The sequence below is a fragment of the Melospiza melodia genome, chromosome 3 (genome assembly GCF_035770615.1).
Source record: "Melospiza melodia melodia isolate bMelMel2 chromosome 3, bMelMel2.pri, whole genome shotgun sequence".
NCBI lineage: Eukaryota > Metazoa > Chordata > Aves > Passeriformes > Passerellidae > Melospiza > Melospiza melodia.
The window spans coordinates 796,344-819,131 of NC_086196.1; the positions used below are offsets into that span (position 1 = coordinate 796,344).

At 43.0% G+C, this 22,788-nt stretch overlaps 2 protein-coding genes across 14 annotated transcripts in view; one reads left to right on the top strand and one right to left on the bottom strand.

The window, feature by feature from the left end:
* The window catches only part of SNAP91 (synaptosome associated protein 91), a 62,446-nt gene extending 42,899 nt beyond the window's left edge, over positions 1–19,547 (bottom strand). For all 13 annotated transcript variants that reach the window (XM_063150590.1, XM_063150588.1, XM_063150586.1 and 10 more), the window contains exons 1-3: positions 19,457–19,547; positions 18,713–18,872; positions 409–551 (exon numbers count right to left, since the gene is read on the bottom strand). In XM_063150590.1, the coding sequence (XP_063006660.1) occupies positions 409–551; positions 18,713–18,842 (273 nt within the window). In that variant the 5' untranslated portion in view covers positions 18,843–18,872; positions 19,457–19,547. The remainder of the gene's footprint in view (positions 1–408; positions 552–18,712; positions 18,873–19,456) is intronic.
* Positions 18,908–19,954, top strand: LOC134416881 (collagen alpha-1(I) chain-like). Its single transcript, XM_063153554.1, has one exon. It carries the CDS (start codon positions 18,908–18,910, stop codon positions 19,952–19,954), a length of 1,047 nt encoding a protein of 348 aa, XP_063009624.1.
* The last annotated feature ends 2,834 nt before the right edge of the window (positions 19,955–22,788 follow it).

Genomic DNA, 22,788 nt, shown 5'->3' on the forward strand with positions numbered 1-22,788 from the left:
CTAAAAGGCTATCAAGCTAAATTTACAGCTCTAGGAAGATTTTAACACTCATGCAAAGAAGGCTATTTGGATGGCAGTTTACACATGCCAAAACATCAAATTTGACCTTAGTCAAAAAATCTCAGGTAGTATTTAATCCTGTGTAGCTGTTTTCAGATTCAATGCATAAATTGTCAGCATCCTGGCACAGGCTGTATCTTGGTCTTTTGTTATGGTTTTGTAAATGGAAAGACAGATACACAGTCCAACTCTGCTGCTAGCAGTAAGTTTTCCCTTCATCAAGAATCATTCCTGCCCTTTATTCTCAGGTCCCTTCTGGTTCAGACAAGATGCCTCTGCACTACTAACACTTTTGGCTTGGAGTGTGTTCAGTGCCAGCATGGCCTTGAGAGAGCTGCTCACACTCACCTCATTGCCATGGACCATGAGATGATGTGTGGTGACTAAGGCTTTGAACACGACCACCCAGCTGCTATTCGTCGCTCGCTCAAAAAGCGTATCAGCCATCTGAGGGATATTCACGTTTGTTTCATTAGTTGCTTGGATCAAGTCTGTAGGAGAGACAAAAGGAAGGTGTTAGGTGCTACAAGTATGATAAAAGGTTCTCAGACCACCAGGCTGCAGGCCGTGGCTGTGGCAAACAGGAAGTTCAGGGCTTAAATTCCACATTCAAAAAAAAAAAGAAGCTAAAACAATAACAACAACAAAAACTCCAAACTGAGATTATACTAGTACATGCTGATAGCAGCAGTGGTTTAACTCTTTCATCCAAACACAACAGTTTTCCAACAATTCTGTCCTGAGCTATGACCAAACATTGCTCCATCTTTACCCCAGATGAAGTTAGGGTGCACAATATCATGTGACTCTACTGCCTGCAGGTTTTTAAGTTAATTGTCATTGTTCATTACCTCTGAGTTAGAGAAGTAAGTACTACTGAATTCTTCAACTACAGGTAACATGTGCAGCACACTGAACCCAGTCAGCAAAAAGAGGCATCACCAGAAACAGATACTGTCATCCCAGAGGTTGTTTTAATCAGCAAACTCCAGCACACCTCCTAGAGCTTCTACAGACCCACGAAGCAGAAGAGTGCATTCAGGCACTCATTAAGACCTCCTCAACAGCAAGAAAGAACACAAGGAATGACATTAGTTTCTACTGAAGCAACTGCACCTCACATTAAGAATAAGTAAACTTGCACGGAAGAGTGCAAGAAATTGTGTTGAGCAGTTAAATCATAAACAATGGGGCAGCGAGCTTTCCACTATCCTCTATATCCCTCAGGATCTGTGTTTCACTACATCCCCTGTTACCTACTGACTCCAGTTTGGCAGCCAGCAATTACCTTCTACAAGCTATCACCTATTTTTGAGACACAGCTGGAAGCTGCACACTGCAACTGCATGCCCAAAAGCTCCGTGATGCCAGACACAGCCCTAGCAAAACTCATGGATACAACTTCATGCAAGACAAAGAGTACAAAACAGATCTAACTGTAGGGCTGAGGCTTAAAATTGGAAGACCTAAGCAAAAAAAATTTACAAGTTTAACTACCAGACTAAGCATTATCTGGAATTAAAATACACATCTTTTACTTTCCCTCAGAGGAATCACTGTTAATGATTTCTTCCTTATCTCCAGAGTAGAAATTTTCCTCCAGTTGTTGAAGTCATTCAGTCACGACAGATATTCTACCTCAAAAGCATACAGGATATTTTGTGACTGCTCCTTGCACACCTAAACTATGTGAGTCTACAGGATTCCAATTCACTTGGGCAGTAGGGTCACCACTTGGCAAACTTCCTTTCTCTCCCCTACATAATCCCAAGCAATGGAGAGCATAAATGTTGCTAAGAGTGGGAAGTCAAAACTCAGAATTCAACTAGTGATTCTGCCTTCACAGGATAGGAAAATTCCAGAGGACAAATCTGTCTAAATAGATCAATGAGTCACATCAGGGATGGAGACCCACCTGATGTGTACAGAAATCCACACTGCTGTACCAGAAGCATTCAAAAGTTCAGGTTTTGGTTGGTTGGTTGGTTTGTGTATTTTTAAAATTCCTGGCGTGTAATCTTTATGGGTTTTTTACCTTCTATTACAAAGACTTCATTTATTCAAGATCCAAGAGATCTCTAGCCCAGAGTCACAAGCTTGGGAAAACCATAGTGCTTGCCTGCATACAAAATTGTCTATTGTATGGGCATAAAAGCTGCAAGTTGTCCTCAGCTTCAGGCCAGGGGAATGATTTTCTGGGATGATACAGGAGACAAAAATTATGTGATCCATTTGCCAAGTTTGAATTGAAAATGTATGTTGTCATGGCATTTTGTTGTCTTGGTAATAGAAGATGGAAGTTTCTCGCAGAACACCTTCTGAAATGTGTTTACTTGTAATACCTCAGTAATACTACCCTTGAAGAAGGCAGTTCTGCAGACAAGGTATTATAATGGCAAAGCCACGCTATTGAATGACAGCAGTTCAGGATCACAGAGCTCCAAGAATTCTCCTTGATCTTGTGGTACAAACAGACCAATGATGTTTTATTCTGTACTGCTGATTATTGCATTATAGAAGAGAGTGGTTTGTAAAAGCCTAGAAGCAAGTCACAAGTGGCTTACTCACTGTTTACCCCGCTCCAAGATTTTACTGCAGGTGACAGCATTTGTCTTATTCATACAATGAAATGCATCAAATTTGTCAGCTTTCAGTCTTGGGCTTCAGGATGTAGATTTCTGTGAAAGAGCAATGCTATAAATTGTGTACTGGTGCACTTTGGATAATGAAACCCCAGAGCAGTCCATCCACAGAGATGCTGGCAATGGAGACAACAAGGCACTGCTACACGATGCCACAGCACTGCTTCTGAAGTCACTCAGGCATTTCTGTCTCCTCTCCAAACTGCTGGAGGGTACAGCATCTCAGTCTGAAGCTCTGAATGTTTTAGGACACGAGTAATTATAGTGTGCAAAATAGAGAGGCATGATTAAAATTAAGTCTACTACTTTCAGTGCACAGAAAAGAATTAAACCGTGCATGAAGATGTCACTTGTCATCTGAGGCCAGAAAAAGGAGATTGGGGGTGGGGGGATAATTCTTGCAGAGCTGTTTCCTATTTAGTCACACCACAAAGATAAGGTATTCAAATTTCCTGGGTTTCTTTTCCCAGTATCACAGAGTCTCAGCTTAACCAGCAACCATCAGCATCTGGAATGAAGCACCAGCACAGCTAACTTTACAAAACTGAGCAGCGGGGTTTGGTGGCTAAGCTAAATTTTAAAATAAGAGTTGGAAAAAATACTTTTACTTTAATGTGGTAAGGAAGAACAGATACAAGGAAAAATAAATCATATGAAGGAAAAAAATCTAGATACCACATTTTCAAAATATACAAATTCAGACAGTTGCTGGGTGGACAAGAGACAATAAAGATTAGTCTTCCAAGGAAATCACAGGTACATTTGCTAATACAAAATAGCTAATTTTAAGAAGAAACAGATGAAGAACAACCCAACAGAAACCATATGAGCAATCTTGCAAAGTTGATTCCATTTGGGGCACACACAAGTAGGGCAAACAAGAATTAAAGGTGCCTTCCTGAAGAAGTTTCTGCTACTGCAGGCATCCAGTACACTGACAGCTAATCCCCAAACCCACTGAGCTCAAATACAAATTACAAGCACAGTCAGAGATCAGAACTGTACTGCAGCAGCAGCAAGTACTTCTACCACAGATTTCACAGAAGTGAAGTAACTGGAGAATGAAGTTCTATATGTGCTTTATTTGAATCCATTTGTTTACTGTGGGACTAAATCACAATTGTCAAATCACAATATGTGCTTTCTCCTACTTCCTCTCTCCCCATTTTCGTAGCTGTTATTTTAAAGACTTCTCCAATTAAAGATACTTTTAAAAATTTTAATTTTATTTCAATATATTTTTTTAGTTAAGCTTTGAGATGGAAAATTGATGGAAAATCAATGCAGTAGAAGAAATAAATGGTTATCAATTCTCTGACACCCTAACTTAAATCTAAACTGCAGTCTTTAAGCTCTTGGACAGACCAATTTTTTCACCCTGACTTAAGACAACTGCAACTTAATAATACTCTAGGTTTGCTTCTCTTCCCTAATTCACACCTCCATTAACAAAAAGAAAAACCTGCCAAAGAGAGGAGGAATGGTGGAGGGTTCAGAGCCCATTAAAGGATGGGACTAGCTTTAGTGTTTGTTAAGCTCATAAGGCAAAAAAGGGGAACAGTAAGAACGTTTCAAAGGTTTCAGAATTTCAGATTCTTTCAATTTCATTAAAAACTAGTTTCTAGCTCTTTTTCTTAATGAGAGGGATTATACCATACTTTAAAGAAACTCCTAGTCCTTTATCTTTCCAGATGATATTCTGGATCTGGGCAGGGCTTTTTTCCTGTTTTGTTTTGGCCCCCCTGCCCTGTCCTCTCCCCCCCAAATTCTCGAATAGGCAGACCTGGGATTTCCCAGTTCATGATTAATTATTCACAATTTACATTTCAGTATGCAGAGAAACAGCAGCAGAGCACAAGACCTCTCTGTTCAGAGAAATATCAGTGCCAACTTAAGAGCAGCTGTCATTCCAGACTGAATTAACACACAAGCTGCCTCAGCATCTGAGCTGTGTCAAACATCCAGTTCCTAAACTTTGCCAAATCTCTCCAGCAGTAACCCCTTTACAGACCTTCCTCACTATTACTCAAATGCTACAATAGACTTCAGGAGTTTTTTTCTCACTTATAAGTATTTAAATAATGCCTTGAACCTACTGAAAAGGAAATGCACGATTGTTCCAAATCCAAGCTAGTCAAGAACAGAAAGAAGCAGCTGAGAATAAGAGTTTACAAGCATGAACTAAGAAAGTTAAGTAGGCAAGTAGGAGTAGAGTCCCTCCCCTGCAAGACAGAACTGTATTAGGAAGCTGCTGGAGCACTGTGCTAAGCAAGGCAAGAGCTAAACTTCCCGGTCTGCAGAAACCTGACCACAAAACCGTATCAGAAAGCAGAACAAAGTTACCAGTTTCTGCTTCTACAACAATTGCTCATAAGAACATCAGCTGATTTGAATGTTGTTGTCTTCGACTATCAGGCAATTCCATGGAAAAGAGTTTGAATTTGTTTCTGAGGTTATCATTTATCATTTATTCTTTTCACTTCCAGCATGCCCTGTCTACACAAACGCACATCTTGGTCTGGCTTGTAACAATGACCCCAACAGCAGCGCATGCTGTCTTCCTCCTTCCTCCACAGAAGTCTGCCTCAAGTTTTGCTGTGTCTCACATTGATGCCAGCAAGTCAACCTTTTACCAAAGTCCAGCATCTTGCAGATATTGCCTTGGAACTTGCATGCCTGTGCCAACTCAACACGCCTAAACACAATCTCCCACCGACCATGCGCTCTCCAGGTATTTTACACTCCCAACAATGCAGCTGTAGCTCTCAGGGGTGCTACCTTCCTCTCTCCAGCCAGACTTCAAATATATCCTACTTCCAAAATAAACCTCAGACTCTCGTGAGGACAAATACTTGCAGCAGATCCTGAAGTTTGAGAGGTCACAACAATCAGTCTTCGAACCACACAACAGCACCCCACACCAAGACAAGCTTTTATATACTGTTTCTTCCTCTCTGCCTACTCACAGGCATATTGTACTACCCAAAATATTAAGTGTTTTGCAGAACTTATCAATCACATGAAGGGTCTGCAGAGAGACAGGGTGAATGACTGAGTACTAGCAAATTTCTCTTGAAGTATCCTCCAATTTCATAACCTGAGATTTTAATTAACCTTAGAATCATCTTATTACCTCACTGCTCCTTTTTAAATACAACAGTGCATCACCTCCTATGTTATCAAATACCTCTTTTGAAACAAAATCTACTGCCCATACACACTGCTGGATTTTATTCCAACATACTTCCATATGGTTTGCACCCCTCTTTCACCAACATATCATTCAAGATATTTGGCTTTAAGTCATCTGCAAAAATCACCCTAGCTCATAAGCAGCGTTACATCAGTTATGCTGCACTTAATTATTTACATGTATGGATTTTCCTCCTGAGAGGTTCAGGTTCAGCTCTCTTGGAAACAGGAAATAAAAGCCAACCATCAGATGGTCTTCTACTGGATCTAAAAGGGTGCAACTACAGCAGCTCTCTCTCTAATAAAGGGGGAATAAGCTGTCTCTCTAATAATGGGGGAAAGTGTGATTACACTGTGTTAAAAACAAAGCAATCTTGCTTTAAGCAATTCCTTCAAGTTTCATGAACTATGAATATTTTTTACATAAAAGTTCCCAGAACTTAGAGCTCCACTGCTTCTGTGTACTGGGCAGAACAGTGTGCACTACCTTTAATGTTTACATTGGAGTTCTCTCAAGGAGAGCAGCAGAACTGACATTCGGGTCAGCTGAGCTGCAGAAGCTCAGACTCTTGCGAGGACAAATACTTAGCACACAACTTCAACACAAAGGACAAATACTTCAACACAAAGAAGTGTTAAGGAGCACTCATTGAGGTTTTAAGTATAGTCTTTAGGACTGCAAATTAATTAGTGATTAATATAGGTTATAGATATTAATATATCTGTTAATGTAAAACAGATATTTGTTTTATGAACAAAGTCTGAGACCTTGCTGACACCTGTGATGCAACCAGTCAGAAGAATAAAAGTTTCATCTTTACTCAGGAATCGCATACCTGGAATAACAGAAGATAGGCTACACAAACATTCCAGTAGAAACATACTATGGAAAGCACATTTTTAGCCCCACCACCACCACCACCAAGCCAGAACACCAAGCAAAGGGGGAAAGGCCTCTTGGTCCAAGAATTCTGCCTGCTTTCTTCCCCAGTACAGCTACCACAGCTTTTTAACGCATCTTCACTACAGGAAAAGTATTAGTTATCAAGCATGGCATCTTCTCCCCGTCCAAAGTCATAAGAAGCTCAGTCTTGAACCTCATTTGTACAGAATTCACTCACTTTGAATATCAAAGAATCTGTCTCAGGCAATAACACAAGTTCAGCAAAGTAGAGGAAAGATGAGGAATCACAGCTTTAATGATCTTTTCCTCTCACCCACAGAACCCACTTCCAACCCTCTTTCCACACAAATTCTGCTCCAAAACTAGCTCAACATTTTTCTGCTCAAATACAAGAATTAAGCATTTCTGCTTAAGTTGGTATGAAACACCAAGTAATTCTGGAGCTAAATGTGCCACTTCTCTCTTTTATTGATTTACTGGAAGGAAGAGCTGAGTCACAAATCATTACTGCAGTGCCTTTTTTGCATAGTTCTTAACAGTTTAAGATATGAAAAAATTCATTTGCATTTGGTGGACACCAACCAATGGTTCTAAGATTAAAATATAACAGCAGCTGTCTTGAAGAAATGCTATTTCCCATCCTATTGTAACATGGCTAGGGGAAGAACAGAGATGGAAAAAACCCTGACAACATTATAAATAGGTTTTGACCAATAACTTTGCATGAAAAGGAACTTTTATCCTGCATGGTAAATCTCAGACCTCATTCTACAAGACATTTCCTTCAGCACTTCCAACCTGGAAGCCTTAACCAAAATACACAATAATTTAGAGACAAAACTGGAACCACCAGCCAATCTTCTGCCTAGCCTTCAAAGCATTTATTCTATTTCCTCTAAGGGAATTGTGCTCTCCATCCATACAAGCATTAAAGTGACAGTTCTCTTGCATCTTGGCTCTTGCTGCAAACAACAAAGCAGTTTTAAAGGGATTATAGACTTGCAAGATTATTGCTTAGAAGGGTAACAGTCAATAAAGTCTACTTAAATTACTACTGTCAATTGCCTATTGACATTAGGCCCATTCACAGCCTGATGCCAGGATTCCAGCTGTGGCCTGTGATTATCTCTTCAATGAAAGTGACCAACCCCTAACATTACCTGTTGGCTGTATCAATTCATAACTCTTATCGCTTGGGAGCTCACTGGAATATCAGCAACAGGATCAACTGCAGCTTTTAGGTAGAGACTACAACTACACTGGAAACACAAGGATTTCACATTTGCCACAATAGGACTGGGCCATTTACTGTAATCTCTGCACTACAGCAATTTCTAATCCTAATCAGCCTTTACATGCTGGGCTGATCTTACACTCCAAACACATCTGGCAGAAAATGGTAATCAGCTGAGGCATGGTACCTGAGCTCTTTCAGCTGCCATGCTGCCGTCTGAGAAGAATTCTATCCCCAAATTATCTCCTTTCCACAGAAAACCATCTGTTTTTAATAAACTGCTAGAAGTGAAACTATCACTACACTATCAACTCTGCCCAGAACAGCAATTTGTAATCCACTAAAAAGCCGAACGAGACTGAAAACATATTGCAAGAAGCCTGATGTTCCAGCTCCAGAACTTAGCTCTGACATTTTGGGAATACATTAACAAAACAAAACAAAAAAATATTGGGTGGGGATGAGACAATGTGCGAACAACTTCAGTGACATGGTAATTAGCTACAGCCTTTGTGCTGGAAAGGGATCAGTTGACTAGGCAGCCTCAGCAGCTGACACATCTGACTCAATATCCAGACCATGGTCCATGCTTTCACTACTCTCTCAGCAAGATTATTCTGAGTCCAGTTTTCTCATCAGTGGATGCCTGAAAATGACACAACCAGAAATTTTTAACTAGGAATGATATGCCCGCAACCATGCAGGCAGCCCTGTTGAAAACATGAACATACCTGTAGGAAAAAGAAATCAAACGTAATACAAACCTCTGCAGAGCCAGTGCAACAGTATGACCTCCTGGAAGCACAATGAAGCAGCTCCAACCAAGCAGCAAGTGCTTTCTGACATGGCGGCTATAATTTCAATCCACTGTCTTGTATCTCTGTATCTACCATAAAGCAGAAGAGTTCATAAAACCAGATGGCAGTCTCGTATGGGAATGCCATGCCTTGTCTTTTTAACAAAATGACACAGTTAGACACAGCTTTACCCTCTCCTTGCTAAGAAAAACAAAAAATAAAAAGTAAAATATGAGCCTGCTCAATTCCTTTACGTCCATTCCCTCATACTACATCAGTTAAACAATATTCCTTTTCTTCTGCCACACTGTCAGGCGAGTTAAAATCTCAAAAATCTTGAAAACACTGAGGTCTACTTCCAATAGACTCGACTCTTCAACATGATCTGGTAGCCTTTAACATACTGCAGATTTATTGATGTTGCAAAAAACCCCAAAATGTTAAATTCAATGGAGCATCCACCTGAGAGATAGAAGATGCAGTAAGGACTATTAACATTAAAAAAAAAAAAAAACCTGACAGTACTTAATTGCTATCAACAGTTTGAATTCACTAATGCCTCTGGATGATGCCTTTGCCACTGGCAGTAGAAGTCTCCTATCAAGCTACTGATGAGTGAGAAACTTGGAATCCATCACACAGGCTCACATCCAGGCAGAGAAGCTTTGTGCAGAGTCAGATCTCTAGCCTGGAACACCCAGAAGTGTCAATTTAACTCTTTAGCATGATATGGGGCATGATATTTGAAAGTTAGTTTCTCATAATACTGTCTAAGCAATTTCCAGCTTTCTGATGAACAAGAAGCAGCTCTTTAAACTCACCTATTACAAACATAGCAAACCCTGCCTGTTAACACTCTTGCCATTCACCACCAACAAAGCAATTTGAAGTTCAAATCAACTTTGCAAAACCAGAAAAACTCTAATGTAGAGACTTTCACAGTCGTTTCGTAGAATGAAAGATCAGCTCAGAAAGTTGCAGGTAAAGCTCACATATGAAAATACCATTGTTGCACTTGCCAGCAAGAGAACATCACTCCTAATAAAACGTACATGTTTTCAAAACACTGGCACACTCACACAATATGGTGAGTTGCTTCTGGCTTGCTGTCCCTTAGCAGAATGTACATTCTCCTATAAATACATTTAGATTAAGCTATAAAACTTAAGATTAGGAGCTATAAGCACAAAAAACATACTCTGGATTCCAGTCATGCAACAGGATCCAAACCCAAGTCTCCATTTGAAAAGGTTGGATTTGAAAACTCCAGGGCTGCTAAAGGACTGATGCAATGATAAGATGAAGTTTTAATCTATATTTGACCTTTATATATATATCATGAGAAACAGCACCTTCAGAGACAGGAAACAGGCCAGCTGGCTTGCCCCCTTCATACAAGCCCTACATTCCCTGAAGCAAGAAGTGAAAGGAAGAGTCCTGTGAAAAGCAGTTTGAACTCCCCCTGAAGTGCATCCAGGTCATCTCTTGAATCATGTAAGATGTGCCCCTCACAGTGCTGTCCTGCACCGTGGCAGGATCACCCACCATCACCCTACTCTGAGCACCTTCCCCATCACCGGTATCCATTTAAACAGTGGGGGCAACAAGTCAGCGTCTTTTATTCACGCTTCCAGCAGTCCTGTCTTTCTCTGACTTCTTAGAAGACCATTTTAGAACATTCTGTAAAGTACCAGAGTGATTTAAGATACATAACAAAACTATGCCAGGGGCACCAGGAGCCTGCCAGGCTCTGCAGGCTAACCCCTGACCATCTGCTATGGAAGCACCTGCTGCCACCATGTCACCTGCTCTCGTGCAAAGCCAAGAGTCACTGTGAGGAGATGCACTGCACTGTCAGCAGTCAAGCCACAGCCTTGTTTCACTTCTTGGGACAAAAGAAAGTTTAAGACACTTTCTTGAAAAGACGTGTCCTTTAGTCCCTTAAGTGCACGGTAGAACAATCTTAGCTCAAGTGGACACCAAACTCTCCAATTTATCTTTACCAGTGTTTTCATCTCAGTCTCCTAAACACTTAAAAACAATGAGCAAAGAACACTGTTTTCTTTTTTATTCCTTCTTTGAGTCAGTAAAGAAACATTGTCAAAGCATATGGCTCAACTGTTTTGTCAGAACTCTGAGGCCCAATTGCAACACAGGAGTTCGTGCCAATTTGTTTTTCACCTGTCGTAATTCTGTATATTGGCTTACAACCAAAAGGAATTGATTGCCACAAGTCAGACCCAAGCTGCAGACACGTCCTGTCAGCAACCTGCAGTTCTCAGTACCTGGGAGAGGAAGGGTTTGGTGGTCTTCAAGCATGATCATGTCTATCTACTCACAAAATCCCCTCTACAAAAAACATCCTAACACATTTGAGTTTTATCAATAGCTAGGAAAAAACCAGACTCTGGGAAAGGCAACTGACTGACATGCTGCCTCTGCTCAGATGGCCAGAGTAAAAATTACATAAACACACAACATTAGCATAACATCAGGGCCTTTTGGCACCCAATCCCTTTCATTAAACTAAGTTAAGATACAGATATAATTACAACAAAGCACGAGATTACACTATCCTGGGCAGAAAAGAGACACACAAAGGTATTTAGACTTGGCTGGTCCAGAAGTCAGTTGTAATATTGTGCACTGTCATTTCCTGTGCCTACAACCAAGCCCTGATGCCCAGTGAATGCCCCATTTGCCAGAAAATACTGTTCTAGTATTCCACCTACATTCATTTCAAGGTTGATGTCCAACATCACTTGTGATGCTAGTGCAGATGGATAGTATACTATATTCCCTCCCTCAGTGAACTTCAACTCTCAACTGCTTTAGTAAATGTGTTTCACAATCTAAAGAGAAGACTTTATGAGCACAAACAAAACATGTTTTGTATTGATTTTCAGTATTTTCAGCCAGCTCTGAAGAAAACAGGAACAAAATAGCAAGATAAAAAGCATTAAAAACAGTTTAAGGGTCGAGCATATGGTTTGCAAGATTCCAGAAAAAGCAGACCTTACCATACTCTGCAAGGCGACAGGCTAGCCTCTGCCAAGTATTCCAACTGCCTTCCAGCAATTGCCAACACCTGGTTTATTCAGCTTAATTTACACCACCACCTCTCATCCAAGCAAAATTTTGGACAGAAGGAAAATCAAGGAAAATCAGCCTTGCTCAATCTGTGGGGTGGGATACTCCAATATCAGCTCAGCAGTGAGGCTGCACACTGCAATCCTGCTGATAGTGCTGACTCAGAGGAACCGAAGCACTGCTGCAAACCCTGCGCCACAGATCACTGCCTGCAAGGCTACTGGGAAGATTTCTTCTATCCTCTCATTCAGTGTGAGTTCAGGGTTCAGTCCTGTGCCAGATGACCCATCCTTTTCTTTATCTCTCCTGCAATGACATCCAGACCCTGATTTCCTGCTTGCTTTACTCCTTGCTTTTTCGTTTTCACGGTTTTTGAAAGCCCTCTCTCCAAACCATCCAGATTATTTCTGATCTGCATGCCATGTGTTGAAGCTTGGAGGTGCAAGGTTTGTCACTCATTGGTGAGGCTCTTGTAATTACCCAAGGCACACAGCAGAACTTCTGCTTTTTCCACTCTTACTATCATCCTGATCTGTGCTCCAAAAAAGGAACAGGGCATGGTAACTTAAGGCCATTGTTTGATACTGTTTGGACTCACCTTTAGGCTAAGGTAAGGCAAAGGGAAGGGATATAACAGTATCACTCCAACCCCAATTTTTCCCCATCCTCAGAAATACTGCAGCCAGCTCCTTCAGCAATACTGTATACCCACAGCTGACTGAGGAAGGTCTATCCCTTTGTTTTCCTCAGTGCCAGGGAGCGAACTCTGTGCACATGGCAATGTTTTAGTAGCGCTGGGAAATGCTGCAGCTGTGACTTCTGAGAACAGGGGGCTCTTCCAGATGTTGCAGAGCATATCTGCTCCAGCACCATGGAGTGCATCCTGTACCTCCTGCTCCACCTCCAACCTCGGTGTTCTCTCTGCCATTTCTTTTTCCCACTTCCTCTGTCTGTTCAGTATTTTCTGCTTTTTCTTTGGTTTGTTTTCCTTGAGGTGCCACAGACGTTGTGGATGGGCTCAGCTGTGTGTTGCAGCAGATGCACCATGGAGCTGGCTGTGTCTGGCACAGAGCACACCCTGGTCTCCTATGGAAGCCAGCCCTGCAGCCAACAACTTGTCATGCACACCCAGCACTAGGGCAAGGAAGCAGGGCAGGAAGAGCAAAGTAGTCTCAAGAACCCTGAGCAGCAGTAGGAAAATGCTAAAAGCAGTGTGCCTCTACTGCACTACTATTTCTTCAAAAATGGAAGCTGTGAGAGCTGGAAATTTTCTTTGGCTACCAATTTCTCAGTCCAGCAAGAAGAAGGGAAAATAAATAGTCTTTGAAATGCTTCAGGCCCTTCAAAGTTATGCCATCATCTACTTTTAAGCACTTCAGAGGATCCTTCACATGGCAGAGACACAGAAGCATGGACTGACCATACCTACAGAGCATTTTCTTGGAGACTTCAAAGAATTCCTCACTAGTGCAAAAGGCCTGCATAAAGCATGCACAGAAGATAAAGGGTTTAAGAGTGAGGCTGGGAAATCAGACATAGACGAAATCAAACACATAGAAAATCAATCAAACCTGCAGATTTTTGTTGTTGTCATTTAGAAGACGTTCAATTGCTGCCAAAATCTAAAGGCAGCAACACTGTGAGACTATTATGAAATATACTCAACTACTAAATAGAAGTGATTAAAACCATTCTCTGGTCACTGCCATTCTGACCATCTCATAAAAAGCTACTCCATTATCAAGGTCTACAATGGAAGTCAGTACAACAGAAAGCCCTGACTTGTCCCAGAATTTGTCATCCATGACCTTGAAAAAACATGTTTAACAGAAGAATCTTGCTTCCTCTTGAAAAAGACTAAGAATACCTGCCCTCAGGACTAGTCAATCTTTATCAAGTTACACTGGTTACATGATAAAAAGTTTAATGTTACAGTGCCTATTCATTTTCCTGTTCTCTCATCTTCCCTCTTCTTTTCCTTAGGCATTGCACCGTAAGACAACTTACACACAGAACAGCTGAAATGCACAGAATCAAGTGATCCTGCCCGTATTTCAACATTTGGATCTTATCATGATTTCAAACTTCTACCCTGATTCAAACATATTTTGAAGAATTGGCCAAGTGTCTTGGCTTGATTAGGGCAGCCTTCTCTTGGTATTACACATGCCTCAAAAACAGTATGGGGCTGGGGGGGAATAAAAAGTTAATGCCACTTAAATAGTCAAGAACAACTAATCTAAAAAAGTGTTCTTATCATCTCACCTTATCCATGACAGACATTTATTTCTACTCCTCTTCAAAGATCTGCATGCCTACAAATAAAGTGTGTCCTCGACACCCTTTTGGGAAAGGACATGGTAGAAGCCCAGAGAAACAGCCATTCAACACAAAAACTGATGATGAGTCCTTACACACAATAAAAGTGCTAATCCAACATCCAATAAAGAATTAAAGAAAATAACTGCTTGCTTGGATGTTTTTCTTTTCAGGTGTGAGAGCAATTCATTGGGATAACAGAGGAGTTCACACTGTAAAATCCACACCAGCTATGACAACAAAAACTGAGACACAGTATTCCAGCTGATCTTCAGCAGTCACATTTAAACACAGTTCTCTGACACACAGAATTACTGCAATACGAGATCCAGTGAGACATAAAAGCAGTTTCATTAGTAAAATGTGAAGGATTCAGCCCAGTGTGTACAGGGACTCGGCAGCTCTCTTGAAGATGCCCCCACAGCTGAGGAGCCCAAGTGCCACCTGGACTGCAGAGCAATGCAGTACATCTGCACTACTCCCACTAAGAGAGGGCACAAGTGCCAACAGGCTTGGAACACTCCCCAGACCACTTCAGCAACAAACTCCTTCTGAAAGATGCACGTCCTAGTTAACCTTGTCCTTTAACCACTGAGCCAACACACACTGAACTCTAGGGACTCAAGGCAGCTCCACTGACCCCCAACTTTTCCCAAAAAGCAGAGACAGACATATTCCCCAGGAGTAAGACAGAGGTTTCTAAAGCTAACCTGTGGGACCCAGGAACATCATCTTTACTGAGCCTAGGCAAAAAAGTTTAACACATTGCTTTTGGTCAACGCACACTTCTATTTCAACACTAAAGACCAAAGTGAATCAAACTTATTAGGTCAACACCAGAGACTGCAGAAGAAAGGTAGAACACAGCAGGAAATAAGTGTCTGTTCAAGCAAAATTCTGACACCAGCCCTGCAGTTCAGTTACCACCATGAATTAAACTATAAACTTCTTTCTTAGAGCCTCTGCTTGCCAGGTGCATGCAAATATGCAAAATTAGGCTTGGGATGAAAATAAGTTCCAGCAGATAAACAAGTCATCTTTGCAGCCACAGAAAATCAAATCCTGCTATTCATCTGCTTTGTTTTGACTTTTCACAAACATCTCCCAGCTCTTGATCAGGCTTCTGAGAAGGTCCTCTACCTTATGAGAATTGTTTTGAAGGAGACACATGTGGTCTTTTCAGAATACACACTGAAGAACTTCCTCCTGCTGCAAAGCAATTCACTCAGCAAAATAAGTCAACGAAAATCCCAGACATTTCTCTCATTTTCACAAACAGGAACTTGTTACAACCACCTGCAGATGCAACAACTTCACTAGTTTCCCATCCACTTCCCTAAATGAAAGCTTGAAGGTCTGTTTCTGAGTGAGATCCTATAAAAAGAGCTGAATTGAGATCTACCCACTTTTCCCTTGTATATCATGTGGTTTCACATTTGGAAGTCATATATTTCCCTTCTCCCAAAGCATCTCCCTGTTGATACCGTCAGAGTCATTCCCATTTGAGGCTTGAGGCAGCCTTTTACTTGGCCCACACAATTAAATCTTCAGTGAAGCCTTAACACATCTTTCAGAACAGTTCTAAGAATCAAGCTCCTATGCTGTGCACGAGCATTGCCTTCCCACTTGAATGATCAGCTTATATATCCTTAATGCAGCCCATTATATATCCTTAATGTAGCCCATATGCCTCATTCACCCACGGCAATGGCCCTTCCCGCTGCATCAAAATAAAGTTGCTAACTCCCCACTTCTTCACAGGAATAATAATCTAGCTAACAAACACTGGTTAGCTGAAGGATAGGAATCCTTATAATTGTGGTGATTTTTACACAACTTTTGGATGACAACAGTTTTGTAATACGAAAATGATCAGAGCTCAACTGTCCCACACCATCAGAGCATCCCAGATTTACATTCCTTTTCCCACCACAGGGAAAGCTCATTTAATGCCATCTGGCACTACTTCCAGCAGTTGTTGAAAATTCACTAGTAGGAGATCTAGAGTTCAAGAAAATGGTAAATCCTGTTAACAAGCATAAGATAGCAACCAAATGATACCTTAGTGCTCCTTCTCATGACCAGCCTGTCCAGCACTGAGAGCCCATGCCAAATATATAGCAGCACCTATATTACAATCTGGATTTGAAAGCTATAGCAAGTACAGACAACCACACAAAAGTAAACATTTAGCAGCTCAGCTTTTCTACATTGAAGACATTAATTCTGTTCTTTTCCCCCTTACTTACACACCACCTGTTATCTTGCCACCTATGATCTCCCTATAACCCTCTGTAATTATTATCTTCTGCAGCAAACATATGAGAACAGGCATTATTGTATCCTATCCTTACAGGACTACTTAACCCATGTTAAATAGTCGATCTCTCAATTTCATTTACAAAACCCAGTTGCTAAGTAGGGCAGTGGAAGAGAGGTTGTGTGACCTGACACCTGGCCTCTAAGAGACTAAATGAAATTATGGAGTTCCCTAAGGACACAGAAGCCCAATGCCAATATCAGAATTACAGCTCTTCCTAAGGCATCATTCCAACCATCACTCTGGAATCTCAATTTTTAATTGTCTAAACCCCTCATACATAAAACTTATTGTAAGGCACTGGGAAGTTTTACCTTTCATTCTTCACATCTTCAAATGCTACTTATCCGACCTGAAATGCACCCAGACAATTAAACTCTGAACTGTTATTTACAGCTTGTAAAATAGAAAAAAAAAAAAAAAAGAGCAGACATATGTCTTCCCAGGAAATGATAACTTCTTTTCCTCTTTTATGTCTGACATGCAGGTAGGTAAGAAATTCTGTGGAATTCTACTTGCTTCTGTCTTCTGTACACCCACTTTCTTGAATAGTACTATTAGCACCAATATCCAAACACAAATCCTTTACAGTCCTTACTATAACACTGGTAGATTACTCCTACCTCACTTTAATCCTGACTATTCCAGATAGTATTTTTATTTATATATGTATATACACACAGAAACACAGAGACATATAGACACAGCATGCTTTCAAATGCATGAACTATGCTTTTTCTAAGCTAAAGCTTCTAGTAAGAGTTATCGTCTGTATAGGACAGTCCAGACACAGCCTAAAGTGTTTAAAAAGATTAAAAAGTGTTGACAGCTACCAAAAAACAACATAGAAGAAACATCAATAACCAAGATGATTTTTTAAAATATACAGTAAAACATGACAGAATATATGATATCAAGACCAATTATCTACTTAAACAGTTTAGACTCCAGTGAGTCTTCAATCAATGCTGCTTACATCAGCATTTCTTGGACACATTGCAAGAGCACCTAGATATACTGAAAGACCAGTCTACTGTTTGCTACTTGGAGGGTAAGCTACAAAGTCATTAGAAGGGAAATCTGGAATTACTTTCCAGAAGTAATGCTACCCCCTTTTAACAAATACTGCATCATCAGAACTGTACTTACAAACACCTGCACCAGCATTACTCAGTAATGGCCAGCAGCCAAGAGACTGCCTGGTATAAAACCTGCTGATCTTTACTTGAATGTACTTCTTACCATGTCCAAAAAGACCACGGGAAGCCCACTTAGTTTTAGATATTCACACCTGCTGTTGATCTGCCAAGTTCAATGCTGGACAGAGATACTACTGGTAAATAAGGCCAATTAACACCCCACAACCAAATTCTTTCACCATTCTACTACTTGGTGTCTCCAAGCAGGGGCAGACAGTTGAAGTGAAATTGTCAGGATGAAACATGACTAGCTCATTGTTTTCCAATAAAGGTTTTTTGCCTCACCCTTGCTTCATGCCTTAAATAGCTAACGTCAGTCCAGAATACATAAAAAGTCTGAGATAAAGCCAACATCCATCTTCAATAAAACATTGACGCACACTACTGGACAGCTCACAAAGTTGCTGTCCGATATCTGGGACCTCAGCAACAGCCCTTAAACTCTCCGAAGGCTGTCCCAGTCTGCAGCACGGCGTTATCCCACTGCCTTGCCATTTAAGCACGCCATCATCGGAACCTCTTCAGAAGTGGGGATGCAGTGCTGTGGAGATGGCCCCGCTCATGCTGGTGCTTGGCCAGCTCTGGGAATATCATTTATGTATATCTCATCCTAGTTTAATCCTGACCAAAGCAGGCAGTGGCAAACGTGTGTCCATTTTGCCCTGTGATTCTCTCCCCCCGACCCCCTGCTCCATAAGGCGCTCTTTCCACTGTCTTCCTGGATAAAAGGCAAGAGGTCATGAGGAGAAAAAATGGCCGAAAGAGCAGTATTATGCAATAAGAGAAGAAATGCAATAATAACTCATCCTCTCCTGGAGATTTCCCATCACCCTCACGCTTTGCAAGCTGGATTAGAGCAAGCGTGACAGGCAGCCGGCTCAAAGGCCGCTGAAGTGCCCGCGGGCAGGCTCCTCAGCCCCGGGCCTCGGCTGGGGAAACAAAAAGGGATGCTCACAGTCCAGGTGCTTTTTCTTGGGCCCCATCACTTCATGCGTGGTGGCTTTGCAGACGGCTCTGGCTACGGCCGATCCCGTAACGCTGTACTGAGCAGCTGCGATGCGATCTGTCAGCGTCTGACCCGACATCTTCGAACGGCGTGCGGGCCGCTGCCGGCTCTGCAAGGGCGAAAGACACGGGAGGGGAGGGGGAGATGCCGGGTCTGCGGCCGGGGGCGGGCACGGAGGGACGGGCAGGGGCAGCCGGGGCGTGCGGGCACAGCCCCGCCACACGCACAACGGCCCCCGGGGCAGCCCGGCCCCTCCCGAGGCGCAGCCCCCCCGCCCCGTTGTGTAAGCCTCTGCCTCGCTGCAAGCCGCCCGGGGCAGGAAGAAGGGTATTTCAGGCGTTGCGAGGAACAGATGAAGGGGAAATAATGACGGCAGCTGAAGGAGGCTGCACACGCACACGGTGCGAGCCCCGGGATGGGGGATGCAGCCCTCCCGCACCTGCCTCCACCGCGCCCCGGCCCCGCTGCAGCGCCCGCGCCGCCGCCTCCCCGGTGCGAGATCATGGCACCGTTGCGCCATGTTCTGCCCTCCCGGTGCCTCCCCCACCGCCACCCCCGGCCCCGACAGGGACTCCCCCCCCCTCCCCGCGCCGGGAAGCGGGGCGCCGCTGGATGCGGCGGCGGCGGCGCCCAGCGCCATGCAGCATCCCGGCGCGGGGCGACAGCGGCACGGACCGAGCGCCGGCGGCCGACCTGTCAGCGCGTCCTTCGCTGCCGTCCTCCTGCCGCCGCTCCGGGGAGGGCACTGCCGGCCCCCGCCGCGACCGCTGCCCGGCCCGGCCCGCTGGCGAGGCGCCCCGCGGCGCAGCCGCCCCCCCCGGCCCCCCGGCCCCGGTAGCCCCAGGTGCCGGGCGGGCTGCCCCTCCCGCCGCCGCCGCCGCCGCCGGGGATGCGCTGGGCGTCCACGCCCGGGAGCCGACGCTGCTATTTCCAGCCGGCGGCTTAATCCTCCCGCAGCCTAATCCCCGCGCTACTGCCGCAGCAGCGCCGCCCCCCAGCCCGGTGCAGAGGGCGGGACGGAGCGGAGCCGCCGCCGCCGCCGCCGCAGCTCGGTGCCCGGCGCAGTCAGGTGACCGCGGGCCCCCACCCGCACCCGCTGCCCGGGGCTGTCCCGGGGGTGCCGCGGCCCGGGGGCGCCGAAGCCGCCGATGCTTCCCCGGTCTGCATCACGGTCCTGTCGTGAGCGCCTAAAATAGTGCCTTGAGAGATCCCAAAAGCGCGCACAGACCGCATTTGTCCAGGCTGTTGTTGTGGTGCTATTGTTACCAAAAACATCTGAAATATGTCCTCAGAAGGGTTTTTTCTCTGTTATCTAAGGTACCCTACGGGTTTTGGTTACAACCCCGCCACACTCGGGAGGATACATTGCTACAATTTTATTGTGTAATTGAAGCCTACCGGAGTGATCCGTGGAGTATTGGGAAGTGTAGCGTACATATATTACCATAAATTGGCTGAACTTAGTTTTGGAGTAAAGTGATTTAAGTGGGTGGGGTCTAAACGAAATGGCACTGGTAGCAATTATTCGAGCTGCCGGTAGAACAAATTTCAGAAGGCGATGTCAGCACATGTTATTAATTAGCTGGAGAAAACACTACGTACAGTCAGTATTGAAGAGTTGTGCACACCAAGTGATAATTGGGTTGTGTTGCATGCAAAGACACACAGCACCATTTTCGTTTGTTATATCAGGAACTGACAAGGGATTGTGGTCTGTGACAGTATGAAACAGCAAATTTCTTACTACTTCATTCTTTCTTTTTTTTTCTTTTTTTTTTTTTTTTTTTACCTAACAACAGAGATTTTAAATTTCAAGGTATTCTGAAAGCTTGAGAATGCTGTTAAAATAATGATTAAAAGTTCAAGGTATCTTTTCTGTGGGAAATCTCGTCCAAAACAGCTGTAAAATGGTGCCTTGGACCACTGAAAATAGGTGTTCAGATTTGGACATTTTCAATATTGGTTAAATCCGCTTCGTTTTTGCAGAGCAGATAGAGGTTTTTGGATTTCAAGATTTAAAGGTTTTCTCAAATACAGTGTTTGACTATGGAGAGGAATTTAATTTCAAAAAAAGATGTAAAGTGTATATCACTGTTAGCAATCAGCATTAGGAGCCTGCAAGCTTAGAATATTTCTGTAGAGAGACTCTCATATTCCAATAGTGAGAATGTATCCATGCTTCTCAGCTCTGTTCCATATTGAGTAGCAAATAAATAAACCATGGAGTTGCACGGAAAGATAATACTGTGCTCTTTAGCATTTCTATAGTCCACTGTTCAAGTATGGACAAATTTTAGTAATACTTAGAAATTGTTTGTTACCACAGAAATGTTAACTTCAATATCTAGGAATTTGTCATTAATGACATGGTTTATGGCAGCTAGGAGCATGTCTTAGCAGAGGCACACAAACAATTTTTCCTCTGTACTTCACCATCAGTTATTGGGGTCGTACTCCCAATTGATTTCAGAGGAAAGAAACAATTGGGATCTAACAATACTTCATGTTCCATTACTGGTGTTAAGAGTGACTCTGAACTTTTCTTGGTAACGTTGACAGGAGTTTAGAACGACTTGACTTTAAAAGAGAAACTTCCTTTTGAACTGGTACATTACAGAAGAGAAAAAAGCTACGCGAATTATTTTATTGTTTTGGAATTTATTGACTCCACACAGCAGAAATTTAGAATGGTTTTATTTCCTGCAAGCAGGATAGTTTTCAACTTTATGTTAGCTGAAGTATTTAATTAGTGATACTGCTTTTATTAACATCTAGCGTACATCTTCAGTGTGCAGTTCTGGATACTTTCTGAACTAGTCCATATTGTTATCAACAGTCACTGTCACTGAGATTCTCATCTGTGTCACCAAAAATTATGATTGTTAATACTCAGCTAATTTTTTATCTTCATATTGTCAAAATATTGAAGCAAAAGATAAGTCAGATAATCTGTACTATTGCCTTAAAATTTATGCAATTTCTTAATGAAAACCTAAGGTGCTTTAAGAAGGTAAGACAAGAAGATATTAATACTCTTTAAATTCAGAGTGAAGGGATGTGATCTACTGATGCTGTATTACTTTTGGATTTAAAACCAACCACCACTCGCCCAAAATAACCCAATCCCCCAAAGCAGGAGTTCGTGTTTGTAGGGAAAGCCACACAGGAGACAGGAACCGCCTTGAGTAAGGATGCACCACAGAGGGAGCTGTCCAGGACCAAATAGATGGGGAGCTGGGGTCGCCATTTCACTGGGTGGCTTTAGATGACGTCCCAAGAAGTTGCCTGGTGTGCTGGCTTTGTGAAACCCGGGCTCTCAGCTTGGCTGCGGGGGGTCTAGATGAGGGCCACATAAGCGGCTGGAAAGGGTTCTTGCTGTTAAAAATAACACAGAATTGATGATGTCTTTCTTGACTCTTCGTAAATGTGCTTTCAGCTTAATAATGAAAGCCTTAAAGAAGAGGAGATATATTAATGACAAACTGAATAGCCATTTTGAAGCAGGAAGATAATTCTTAACTGAATTTGAAGTGAGAAAAACAGAGTTGGTCTGTGTTAACCTCACATTCAAGCACACGTGGAGGGAAGGAGGCGTGTGTAAGGGCTGATTCATCACACCTCACCCCTGAATTCTGCCCCAGAGATGCCCATCTCTTGGCCGATGTAAGGCATGTAGACTCTATTTTCATGCACTAAGGTGCGCTGAAAATCTGAGGGTTTCTCACCATAATTCTGCTTTTTTCCATTTTTTTTTCCCAGTTTCTCTTGTCAAGTCTTCCAGTTCTTCAGCCAGCTTCGATGCCCTTTCCTCCTGCCTTCACGGGCCAGGCAGAGACTGAGACCCCAGCCTGTCTGTGCCTGAGCCCGCATCTGACCCAGCGCTGTTGTTCTGCTTCTCCCTCTTGCTCTTAGGGCCAGTGGTGCAAACAGAGCTCCTGGAGAGGCTGGCTGTAACCACAGTGATAGCAACAGTCCTGAACAGATCTGTTTAGCTCTGGGGAGGGGGGGGAAAGACTTTTCAAAGG